Source organism: Sceloporus occidentalis, unplaced genomic scaffold (assembly GCF_023333645.1).
Source record: "Sceloporus occidentalis isolate IW3139 unplaced genomic scaffold, rSceOcc1.0.p SCAF_6, whole genome shotgun sequence".
NCBI classification, from domain to species: Eukaryota; Metazoa; Chordata; class Lepidosauria; order Squamata; family Phrynosomatidae; genus Sceloporus; species Sceloporus occidentalis.
This window is the reverse complement of record NW_028316986.1, coordinates 105,782,402-105,794,642: the sequence shown is the minus strand read 5'-3', so window position 1 is coordinate 105,794,642 and position 12,241 is coordinate 105,782,402. Positions and strand designations below refer to the sequence as shown.

Here is a 12,241-nt window from a genome sequence, read left to right as displayed (position 1 = left end):
CATACAGAGAGCAAATATTCCCCATGTGTGGATCTGGATTAAATCAATGTGCACATGCACTGGTGTGCATGAGTTACCTTCTAAGTGAACAATGGGAGCAACAAATTAAAAACTATACCAAACTGCATCATTAAGTAATTTTATAAATTCTCTAGGTTAAACTGAGAAACAGACCAAATAGGATATGTGGCAGGGTGAACGCACTGAAGAAGAACAGAATGGAGAAGTTGATTTTAAAACAAACATATTGACAGCTCCTTTCTTCTTCAGTTCTAAGGAGAGCACAAAGACAAATGTTAATTGAGACCAGAGTCAGCAGAACTAAGAAAAAGCTCCAATTCTCTGCCCCCCCCCCCCACAAATTAAATTCCAGGCTCTGATTCTAATGACCCAACATCATAAGGTGTTACCCTGACAGGTCCCATGTTCTGCATATTGTGCAGACAAATAAGTGGGGCCTTTCTTTGTGGCTGCTCCCAGGCTGTGGAACCCCTTCTCAAGGGAAGCTAGGAAACATTCAAATGTTGTTATTTTTAGTGTGACTATGAATAATCTCACTTCACACTTTTTAAAAAATTGGAATCGCATTTATGCTCATCTCTGTGAGTTCCGTTGCTCACATATGTCAGCACTGCACATAAATATGGATTCAGTGATGCACATGTATTCAAAACACATTCAGGGCATGCAGAGTTTTATCCCAATTTATCTTGGGTCTATTTGCATCCATTATTCACACAGCTGACAATGTGAATCTTTTAGGGAAACTTGGAAAACCCTCCGAGATTAATTATCACGAGTTAAGTGGTTTTTTGGCAGCCCCCTCTCCAAACTTAATCAGATGCGTTCAAAATCCATCTGAACAACAAAGATTGAACCCAGATTATTTTCACCATCCGAATAACCCTTTGTGTGTCTCCCTCCTTGCTGTTCTTCTGTTGGTCAGTGAAATCTTTTCTGTTCCAACAGGCTTTTGAGAATTGACTGCAAGGGCTTTTAATGTGCTATTTTGCTAATGTTTATCTTTTGCCATTTAATGGATTTTGTTTTAAAGTGTTTTAATTCAATGGATAGTTTGATTGTATTTTAATTGCATTTTAACAAAACCTTTTTATATGTTTTACTTATATTTTTGTAAATGGTTTTAACTATATTTGCTAGGGCTGATAGGAATTTCAGCCACATCTGAGTGACCATAGGTTCCTTAGTCCTGAGGTCTAATCTGCACTGCAGAAATAATGCAGTTTGGCTCTGTTTTAACTGCCATGGCTCAATGGTCTGGAATTTGGGGGTTTGTAGTTTTGTAAGATATTTAGCTTCAGAGAGCTCTGGTGCCCCACAAAACTACAAATCCCAGGATACCAGTGTCAAAGTGGTATCAAACTGCATCATTTCTGCAGTGCCAATTAGACCTACATTAAGAGTTTGTTCGTGTTTTTGCATTTATATAACACTGAAACATAAAAAGCCTTAGTGAGAGAGATGTTGGTGCATAATACTTAGTCCTTAAATATGGGCAGGAACAACAAACAAATGGTGATGATGATAATCCTATCATGGCAAGTGTTGAGAGAGGGCTGGAAAACAGCTACTTGAAGGAGGGGTCTACGTTTTCAAGAAAGAAGAAAGACATAAGGTGAAACTAATATTGATGTTTCTGTCTTTGTTATGCGTGTCTCTTATGCTTAAAAGTATATGTGCAACATGTATATTCATTAAAAAACCAATTCACAAAATGTGTGTGGGTAGTGTGCCGCTTGTCAAATAAGCACAGCAGAAACTCAGAGTCCCTCACTGGCATATTTTGCTTATCAATATAGGTATGTATGCTTAGGCTAATGAGCAAAGTTAACCATAGATATAAAAATAAAAAATAAAAATAAAAAAAATATTAAATAAAAAATTTATTATTATTATTAGATGATCAGTGTGTACAGACTAATCAGAGACCCTTTCACACTATACAACTATAGGGATATGCTTCCGCTTGAACTACCATGGTTGCATCCAGTGGAATCTTGGGGTTTGTAGTTTGGTTAGAAGAGCTCTCTGGAGGGGAAATCTAAATACCCCTCCTGTAAACTATTCCAAGGTTCCATAGGATGCACCCTTGCAGTCAAAATGGAATCATAGTGCTGTAATTGTATAGTATGAAAGTGCTCCTTTGTTCTATTCCATTGCTGCCTTCTGTATGATGTTTGGTGCTGTGCTCCCTAGCCAATGATACCCCCTCCCTCTGCAGCCTTCCATGCCACTTATAAATTAACTCCAGAGGATTTCCCAACCCTCCAGATCCAGTTCTTATGGTGGATGGAAGATGCAAGGGGAAGGAAGGATCACCCTCCAGGTTCTGCAGGTGGACCACCCTCTTAGATCGTGGTTCTGAACATTCTTTCCAGTTCATAAACATAAGGATGGTACTTTTACCACTAACAAAGCATATGTAGAATTGAAAGACATAGCCATGACAGCATGAGTCGGTATGTAAAGGGATCTTGTAGCACCTTTAAGTCTAACTGAGAGAAAGAAGTTGGTAGCCTAAGATTTGTAGACGAAGGCCCATAATAGTTGGGCAGAAGGGGGTGGCTTCCAGCCACTCCAGGGCTATGGCATTTACACAATACATGCCCCTGGAGTGCCCCAAAGCCACCCTAGTGCCGCATCAGGGCCACCTAAGGCATCCCAAAACCAGCCCCAGATCTTTCCCTCTTTTTTTGGGACCAGGGCAGGAAATGCCCTTGCGCCATTGGTGTATGTTTGCCTTGACCGTGGGGTGATTGGGCTGGGAGTGGCTTCTGGCCTGCAGCTGTGTGCAGTGAAGCTGGTAGAGAAGGTGGAGATGAAATGGCAATCTCTGAATGTGTTCATACAAACATCTAAGTGGGAAAAAAGTCACACCCACCTTTTCCGTACACTGATACAAACAAGGGAGCTACCCTTCTGTGGCAGGAACAGTTAGGTGATCTAGGTTATCTCCTGACTTACGTGAACACCCCCCCACACACACACCTGATCCCACCTTCCCCCATCCACCCCATCCCTGAGCCCACCACAATCTCAATTTGGGAGTTGTTACACATTAAAAAAAAAACCAAAAATAGGAGAGTAAACTAGAGGGTTTTTAAAAACTATCTTATGGCTCTCAGGCGGGTTATAGACTGCCATTAAAGTACGCACAGAGCACGTACTAGGGTTAGGAAGGTGCGGTGCTTCCGCACCTCCCTAACCCTAATACGCACTCTGCGCATAAAAAATGACAGCGGCCGTTCCAGACAGCCACCGTCATGAGGATGTCACGGCCGCGCCACCTCTACACGGGGCGGCGCGGACGTGACGTCCTTGCTCCACGCCATGGCGCCTAGGGCGCCCTTTGCGTGAACCAGGAAGGAGCTCCGTTTCGGAGCTCCTTCCTGGTTTGAGGCGCCGCTTTGCTTCGCTGGGCGCAGCCTTCAGATGGCTGTGCCCAGCGAAGCAAGGGAGAAAGGGGCCAAGCGGCCCCTTTCTCCCCCTCCCCACTGCCGTGGGGTGTCCTTGGGGCTTCAAGCCCCAAGGACACCCCTTTTCAAGCTGCGGGGAAGCGGCGTTTTGCCGCTTCCCCGCAGCCTGAAAAGCGGCGGATTGGGGCCTCAGCGGCTGCCATTCTGGCCACTGAGGCCCTGATACACCGGGGAAAGGGGCGGGTACAGCCCGCCCCAAATAGGCAGTCTGTAACCCGGCTCAGGCATCAAATAGAAGTGTTTTCACTTTCACTTTACAGAAGCACAGGTGAGCAACCCAAACAAAAGGAAAATAAAGGCAATTTTATTAAGCAAATAACCAAGAATATAATGCATTGCAGGAATAAAAACCGAAACCCAAAAAAATACCCAACCCCCAAAGCTGCTGTGACAGATAAGTGAGCATGTTCACACAGTAAAAATACACCTGTGCATCAATGTGGCTACGTAATGATGGCCCATGTGGCTTTCCAAATTTAATCTAAACTGAAATCAAAACAGATGTGTGTGACAGTAAGGGGGTCAAACTGGGGCAGGGATACTATGCAGTGGAGCTGGGATACAACCCTTCTGTAAATTCAGCCAATATTTCCTCCTCCTTTCTAAATTTAATGCTGGTGCAGAGCTTTCTTTATATGTGATCTCAATAGGGAGTTCACTTCTAGAAAACAAATATAAAGAGATTATTTAATTTAGATGTGTTTTAGAAAGCTCTTTGAGGAACAGTGATTAATTAAATTTCTCCTTGGAAAAATAGTCATGCAACCACTTTGCAGCTGCTGGGGCTAGATGAGGACATGGAAGCCAGCGACAAGGACCTTGTCTCAAGAAAAGGGGCCTACTTATCGCTCCTTTATTTACGTCACTTGAGAATCCGGGAACTGCAGGTAAAATGAAGAAGGAAAGTAAGTCTTGAAAACCATTTGCATGAAGTTTATGATTCAAGGCTATAAAGGTAATCTAAGGTCCAAAACAGATGGGCTAAATAGAGCAGTGGGAGACTATGCCAGTGCCATTCATGCTGGGACCATGGCAACCACATGTGCCTGGTCCCAATCCGGGCCACCGCCAGGAGTGGATTGTTTCTGTTCCTTCATTGGCCCGGTTCTTTGGAAATGACACGGACATGGCGTGGCTTCAGGTTGCATTCGGGCACGTGCATCACGTAAATGGTATGTCCCCAGCACAGCCTGAAGCTGTGTCATTTTGCCCGTGTATTTTGGGCCTAAGTCTTCATATTCATGGCTATTGTTATACGTGTATTGATTGATTTTATTTATTTATCCAATTTATACCAGAGAATTTGCTTGGGAGTCCTCAACTACTTCAGATCCATAGAAAGAACACTCACAATCAGTACCTCAGGCCTTGCCTTAAATGCTGGCCAATTGGTTTCCACAGCTGAAGATTCCTGTTGGGTAAATGCAGCCAAAGGTGGCATTGGTGCCTTTGGTGGGCTTGCATCACACTCGTATGTGCATTATACGCCAGCCGACTATAAGGTGAGACATTTTGTCACAGAACAACTGCATAGGCATACAGTTGGCCCTCCACATTTGTTGTTTTGACTTTTGCGGATTTGATTATTTGGGGTTTTGATTAATATATTCATTCTAGGAATCTCTAAGTCCTCCAGAGCAATTCTACTGGAGGTTGGCCATAAAATTGTGCTGGAAAACCTAGAGGTTCCTAGAGAAAACTCTTCTGTAGGCATTTGCAGGTCCTCCAGCATGATTTTATGATCAACTTCTGGCAGATGTTGACCATAGAGTTGCACTGGAAGACATGGAGATTCCTAGAGAGCTGTCTTCTGAAGTAAAAAAAAAATAGTTTTTAAAAAAAAATTGTGGTTTTTCCACATTCACAGGGGTCCTTCACCCCTAACCCCAGAGAATGTGGAGGGACCATTGTACACATAAATAAAAAGTTGTAATGCTAACTCAGGTGCAGCAGAGTAAATCCTGTGGTTTTAAAGGACAAGTCCATATTAAGATCTTTAGGGGAATTCCCAGCCTGCTTTCAAAGGGAAATGGGCTCAGCTGTATTTAACCAAGCTGACAAAGTCTGGCTAAAAATTCAAGGCCCTCTGTCTTTGTAGAAGTGCATGTGGTTGCTCCCTATCCAACTCAAAGCTGTCCTTTCTTAACTATCAGCCATGCAAGTTCAAATGTGGATACAGGAAAGTGCAGCAGACACAGGGACACACAAGACTTCCCTCTAATTCGTTGCTAAATCCCCTGCATCCTACCCCCCACCCCCCATACCTTTGGAAAACATACAGTGCACATCTTTGGCCCATTTATTCAAATGCACTAGCAATCTCAATATGGCTTAGAAATTGTACTTTGTATTGCAGCACATATTTTATTTTACAGATTGAGCAAGCATGTATAATATTCTGAATTTGTATCCCATTATGGCTGTTTCACTGAGGATGAAGAGAGGTGGAGAATCAAGTAGACCTTTACATGTATGCATCCCTATCCATGCATTCTTTATCCATGGATTCAAGCATCCATGGCTTGAAAATATTTTCCCCAAAATACAAATTTCAAAAAGCAAACCTTGATTTTACCATTTTATATAAAGGACGCCATTGTACTATGCCATTATATTTAATGGGACTTGACCATCCATGGATTTTTTTGGTATTCATGGGGGATCCCGGAACCAAACCCCAGTAGATACATCTGTTCACCCTTACATGGATGCTGATTTGTTTCCCCAGTCTGACTGCACCCCCTTATACTTAATGGCGGATGAAGTTTCCTCAACCTTTAGGATTTAGGAAACCAAAACTAATACTGGATTATCATAATGTCCCAACTTTAACAGGGCCTCATAAAATAATCTGAATAATTAGTGTTCTGCTCAGTGTATAATTTAAAATAAATTTCTCCTACCATTTGTCTAAGTGGTGCCAAAATGCAAATTAAATTTGATTTTGAGATTTTAAACTGTTTTTCCTTTTCTTTTTGGAAAGTCTAAGTTCTGGTGCCAATTAATGGGCAAGGGGGAGGGGATCTAACATTGCCACTCATGTACTGGAAGAGATTTTTGTAGCACCTTTGAGGCTAACTGTGCAAAAGATTTTGTAGCATAAGCTTTCATAGACAAGGGCCTCAAACAGATGGTGCAAAAGGGCTGCCATCGGGCCGATCCGGGGATGGGTGTGCACGTGATGAATGCCAGTGGATCACACAGAGGCTGCACTGGCCAGATTAATGTGACCCAAACTGGGCTGCAAAAGGAACAGTTTCTTACCACTCCCTTTTGCGCTCCCTTTTGGGACTGCGACAGCAGATGCCTTCGGGATCATTGCATCTGGTTGCTGCAGTCCTGGGGAGAGGCCTGTGGCCACTCCTTCTGTCCTGTCTGCTTCACCCCTTGGTCTGCTTCCTCAGATGCATGGAATGAACTGGTGCCTGGGAGGGACGTTTATAATAAGAGAGTATCAGTAGCCATAGAAATGCAAAATGCTTGGGTGTGGTGACAGATTTAGTTTTAACTATGGTTGTTGAGTGACAAAGGCAGGAAGAAAGATGTTGCTTAAGGCCAGGGTGCCAGATGAATGGTGGAAGGAGTTTGTAATGTGATGTGCGCAGGCTGGGAGGAAGTAAACCAAGTCTAGAAAATGTTATACTACAACTTCTTTCAGTCTGCATACTGAAACTGGCCTCTGAGGAAGTAGACCAAGTCTAGGAAAAGTTGTGCTACAACTTCTTTCACTCTGCATCCCTTTGCATACTGATATTCCAGACTTACACTGAAAGAGTTTCCTTTCTCAAAACAGGAACTGTGCTTATGGAACTTCTTTCTGCTTAAAAAGAGAGACTGGATGTCATGCAGGATTTTCCTATACATTTGTGCATAAGTGCATTGTGTCTAAAATGTAAAACCAGTTCAGACAGAAATGCCTAAATTCATTTAGAAAAGTATTCAAGATGTATTTTACTGTTTGACATTTACATTCTCCAGATTTTGTGCTTCCAGATTTGGTTAACATACATATGTTGGCAATGTGAAACTATAATATCTAGCCCACAACAATATAGGTTCGCTGTCTTTTGACTTTCCATTCTATAAACTCAAATCCCCCCCTCAACTAGGTTGATGTTTAAGCTTCTCAAGAGTGTCCCAAACACTCATTATCAGCAGAGCTAATTTGATTTCTTTCTCATCAGTTACAGCACATTCTTCCAAATTTCTGGAGACTCCTTGGTCAACAAGGGCATAGACTCACCACAAGTTTCTACATCACAGAACACACATTGTCCCTATTCCCAAAATTGCATTATCAAGCAGATGTGAAAAATATAAAAAGGTATTACTAAGTAATAATTTTGTAACTAGCTTTTTCATTTCTTTTTTTTTTAATTGTTGTTGTGTAGGTGCACAGTGTACAATTCATGGAATTTGCAGAGGTAGAAAATCATGATGATTTTTACACGGCAGAAGATATGTACATTCACACACAGGACCAGAGGGGGGCTTTTGTGATATATGATGTAGCCCTCCAAGACCTGAAAGAGCTAGAAAGAGAGCTTTTGCTTGTGGCAACCCAGTACATTGAAAGAGAGAAAGGTAAGGTGGAAACATAATAATCAGCTTTGCAATATCATCAATGCAATAGTGTAGAAAATGACACTGTCCAAGTGTAACTAGAAATAAATAGTAAAAAAGAATTACAGAATCAGGGATGAATATTCACAAAAATAATAATTTGGATGTACTCTAGGAGCTTGTCGGTCTGCCTCAGTGAGTGACCAAGTTGTACTAGACTGTTCCCCATGCCCAGTTAATAACCTTGAATAAGCTCATTCAGCAAAGTAGGACTCCAGGGGCCCTTTAACACTACACAGTTGTAGCACTACGATTCTGCTTTAACTATCAGGATTCCTGAGGTTTTTAGTTTGATGAAGCACTAGAGCTCTCTGGCTGAGAATTCTATTTTCTCCTCCCTCAACTGCAAATCCCAGGATTCCATAGAATGGAACCATGGCAGTTAAAGGGGAATCACAATGCTATAACTGTGTATTGTGAAAGGGTCCCAGATTGGTTTCCTATAACGGTGGAATATTTTCACACAACCAAGATCAACAAGCATCATTAGTATCACATTGCTCATGTGTTATTAAGTGGTGCTATGTGATACAAAAAAGAACTTTTTAGACCTGAAGGCACATTGAGAAATTTTGAAAGTTGCCATGGAAAACTCTACAAAATGGCTGCCACAGGATCATGTCTCGTCAAGAAATGACCTGGGTGTGTGGGTATGTTCTAGATAGTCATAAAGCCTGAGTAGATGAGTTCGTATTCTGCTCCGGAGCTGCCCCAGATCCACTATGTAAGTGTCACATGCACCAGCACAACAGTGAGGCAAAGCCATCTTGCTGTTCAGATGATTGGTCCGGCCAACCACACATTTGCACCAATACCCTGTTCTCCTCTCCCATTGCTGCCTCTACTGCCTCACTGGCCACAAAAGCAGTTCCCTGGTAGAAGAGCCTTGCTGGGAAGTTGCTTCTGGTGAGGTCAGAATGGGGCACCGAGCCATTGGATCAACTAGCAGAGGATAGAGTGACCAGTTCCTTGTTGATCACATCACTGGGCACCCCATTCTGATGCCAGGTAAGCAACATATTGACAGAGAGGCTTTGCTGGAGGGGGTGCTTGCCTGAGAAGGTGACACTTTGGACTTGGAGCATTGGGAGGAAAGCTGGCTGGGCCTGGCCTGGCCTGGCATGGCATGGCCAGGGCATGGCTGCAGGAAGCACGGGCCCTTTGAGGATGGTGATGCTTGCTTGTGGCCCGATCCCTGTTGTCCACACTCAGGAAACTCCAGATTTCCTTGGGAAAATCCAGAGTAACCTGGGAAATCTGTAGTAACCTGCAAAGTTTTCAAAAGTGAATTAAGGGCAGTTTTGCTGCAAATCAGGCCATACATTGTGTAAACAAATCATTGTGGATACAAGGTGAATCCAGAGTTTTTGGCCAGTGTAGACAAGCCCTGCGACTATCAATAGGATTCAAGTGGGGCTGCTGGTTGAAATACAGGACATGGCTCCTGTACTTCTAACGGTTGCATAGAAGAATTTCATCAGATGTTACTTGTCATATAAAGGACACCTGCTAAAATGCTTTCTTCTACATAATCATTAAAGTTACAGGGCCCCTGTACAGATATTCTGGGTTTAGCATGTGCCCTGGAGCATTCTGGGGAAAGGAAAGGAAAGAAAGGTGGCATAGCAGCTGGTGTCCATCACTTTATTGTCCTATAGTAAAAATATGAGAAGATGAGGTGGCCTCAAAGGGCGCTAAGGGAGGTGTTGGAGGATGTTGTGGTGTCTGTAAATGCCATGCACGAGACTCCAGCTATTGATTTCCCGAGAGCTTCCACAGTATACAACTGATTTAGGTGAAACATCTGTTGGTGAAACAACCTTTATGTGTATGTAGACAGCTAGTTACTGTTGGGTTGCATGAAACAGGGCAACCTTCTGACAAATTAAAACACAGAGGGGAAAGAAAGCACACCCAGAACTTAATTAGGGGATTCCCAACAGCTGGTTTTGTGGCCTCTTAGCTTGAATTTTTGTTTCTGTAGCAATATCTGTTGCACTCTCTTTTCTCTTTCCAAGGCCATAAAGCCTGCAGTGATTCCAATAACAGTAACTACTCAGGTTGGGCACACGCATCGGTGGATCGATCTGCAGTACTGCTTGACCTTTGGACTTGTGAAACAGGATTCTTGGAAAATAAACGACAGGTCAGGTGTATATAAATATATGCAAGCCAAATGAATATTTTTAAGAAAGGAAGATCCAGAATTTGCAAGTAATTTAATGGGCGTATTTGTATGTAGTGGTTTGTAGTGGTTTAAGCATTGACTATGACTCTGGAGGCCTGAGTTTGAATCCCAGCTTAGCCATGTAAACCCATTGAGTGACTTTGGGCAAGTCACACAGAGGATGGCAATGGCAAACCCCCTCTGAAAAAAACTGTCAAGGGAACACCATGATAAGTTCTCCTTAGGGTCCTCTGAGGGTTGCCATAAGTTGGAAACAACTTGAAGGCACACAACAACATGTGTATGTTAGACTGTATATATCATCCACACATGGAAAAAGCTGTTGTTAGCATTTCAGAACTGAATTTAGTTAAACATCACAAAAAAAAACAAAAAACAGAAGGGTAAGGAAACACATTGACTAAAATGGAGGATGTGACTAGTACCTTATAAGGTTACATGTTCACCTACCCATCTGCCCAAAGGACCAAGTACACAGCTTGTGGGCCTGGACTTGGTGCTATTTATGGAGGCACAGGTGTTTTCAGCTGCCAGTTGTGCCTTTGAACGACTTTGTGGCTGATTTGCAATTACATCTCTTTCTAATCAAAGCAGTAATTCATTCCTTGGCTGCCACTAGGGCTGGACAGAAGAATCTTAATCCAGGCTAGTGTCCCATGTATGGATTTTTAAATTTGTTCTATTCTGTTTCTTTGGAGATTTTTTTCTGCAGAGATCTCAACAGTTTTTAAAAGTACTTTAAAATCAATTAATCAAAGTTATAAGATAGTTAGGAGGTGGCCCAAGGATCCCTTCTTACTGTTGTTTTGTCAGCAGATGAAGACTTTTCTTTTTAAATTTCCACTCGGCTTTGGGGAACAGAATACTTTATAGAAAAGAAAAAGACCTCCTCCTCCTCCTGCTTCTTGTACTCCCCAATGTCAAACCATGTGCTTTAGTATTTTGAGGAAAATCACTGAGACCCAAAGCATGTAATAAACAGCCATGTTTTCATTTGGCACAAACGAGACTAATGTTGGTGCCAACCAGGCCTCCAAAGAAAGGGCATTCCACAATTAGGGTACCATCATTGAGAAGGTCTTTTCACAGTATAGTGCCTTCATTGGTGAGACATAGGGGATGGCCTTTGCAGTGGTCCTCAGTCCTTGGGCAAGTACATATACAGAGAGGCAATCCCTCAAGTCGAGTTTTAAATAACATCACAAGCACCCTGAATTTCGACCGGAAGCATTTTGGCAGTCAGTCCAATTCTTTTAACAGTGGCATTGTATGATATAATTTGCTTTTCAGTCAATGTTTTGAGTGGTTTTATTTCTATTAACAATTTAGTTCTGTTTTATTCATTACTTTTTGTATATGGTAGCTACTTGTGGCTTTACTTTTATTTTAAAAAAATCTTGTAAGCCACCTTATATGTTAGTTTTTGGGAAAAGGTTGTGTGTCTCAGCCCAGGATTTTCTCTGCCCCGTCCTGGATTTGTCCCCTTTCACTTGCTGCCCCTCACTCCTGGAATCTCCTTCCCCCACGAGCCTCACGGGTCATCACTTCCTTAACCAGTTTCAAAACTGAGTTGAAGACCATCCTGTTCTGAGAAATGTTCCCAGGTATTGCGTGACTATTATATGCTATTTGATGTTTTTAATTTGTTGCCTGTTTTATTGAACCCTTTCCTGTATTGTTATGTATTGTTTATAAATTTTATGCTAATATTTCTTAGATTGTATGCCATAGGCAGGTTTACTCTTATCTATTTTATTGTTTGTATGTATGGCGCTGTACAAATCTACAGAGCTATATAAATAAAACATAATAATAATAATAATAATAATAATAATAACAATAATAAGTCATTTCCCGCTTATGAACTTATCATGGAGGTTTTTTTTTTTTACTTTGCCTTCCTCTGCAGCTGAGAGAGTGTGACTTGCCTAAG

The 12,241-nt window shown here is 42.1% G+C and overlaps 1 protein-coding gene across 2 annotated transcripts in view; it reads left to right on the top strand.

Annotated features, from left to right (window-relative positions):
• LOC149311230 (uncharacterized) overlaps positions 1-12,241 on the top strand; it is a 121,764-nt gene that overhangs the window by 28,017 nt on the left and 81,506 nt on the right. For both annotated transcript variants that reach the window (XM_089530598.1, XM_089530599.1), the window contains 5 exons: positions 1,521-1,636; positions 4,255-4,384; positions 4,796-4,999; positions 7,889-8,081; positions 10,139-10,266. In XM_089530598.1, the coding sequence (XP_089386724.1) occupies positions 1,521-1,636; positions 4,255-4,384; positions 4,796-4,999; positions 7,889-8,081; positions 10,139-10,266 (771 nt within the window). The remainder of the gene's footprint in view (positions 1-1,520; positions 1,637-4,254; positions 4,385-4,795; positions 5,000-7,888; positions 8,082-10,138; positions 10,267-12,241) is intronic.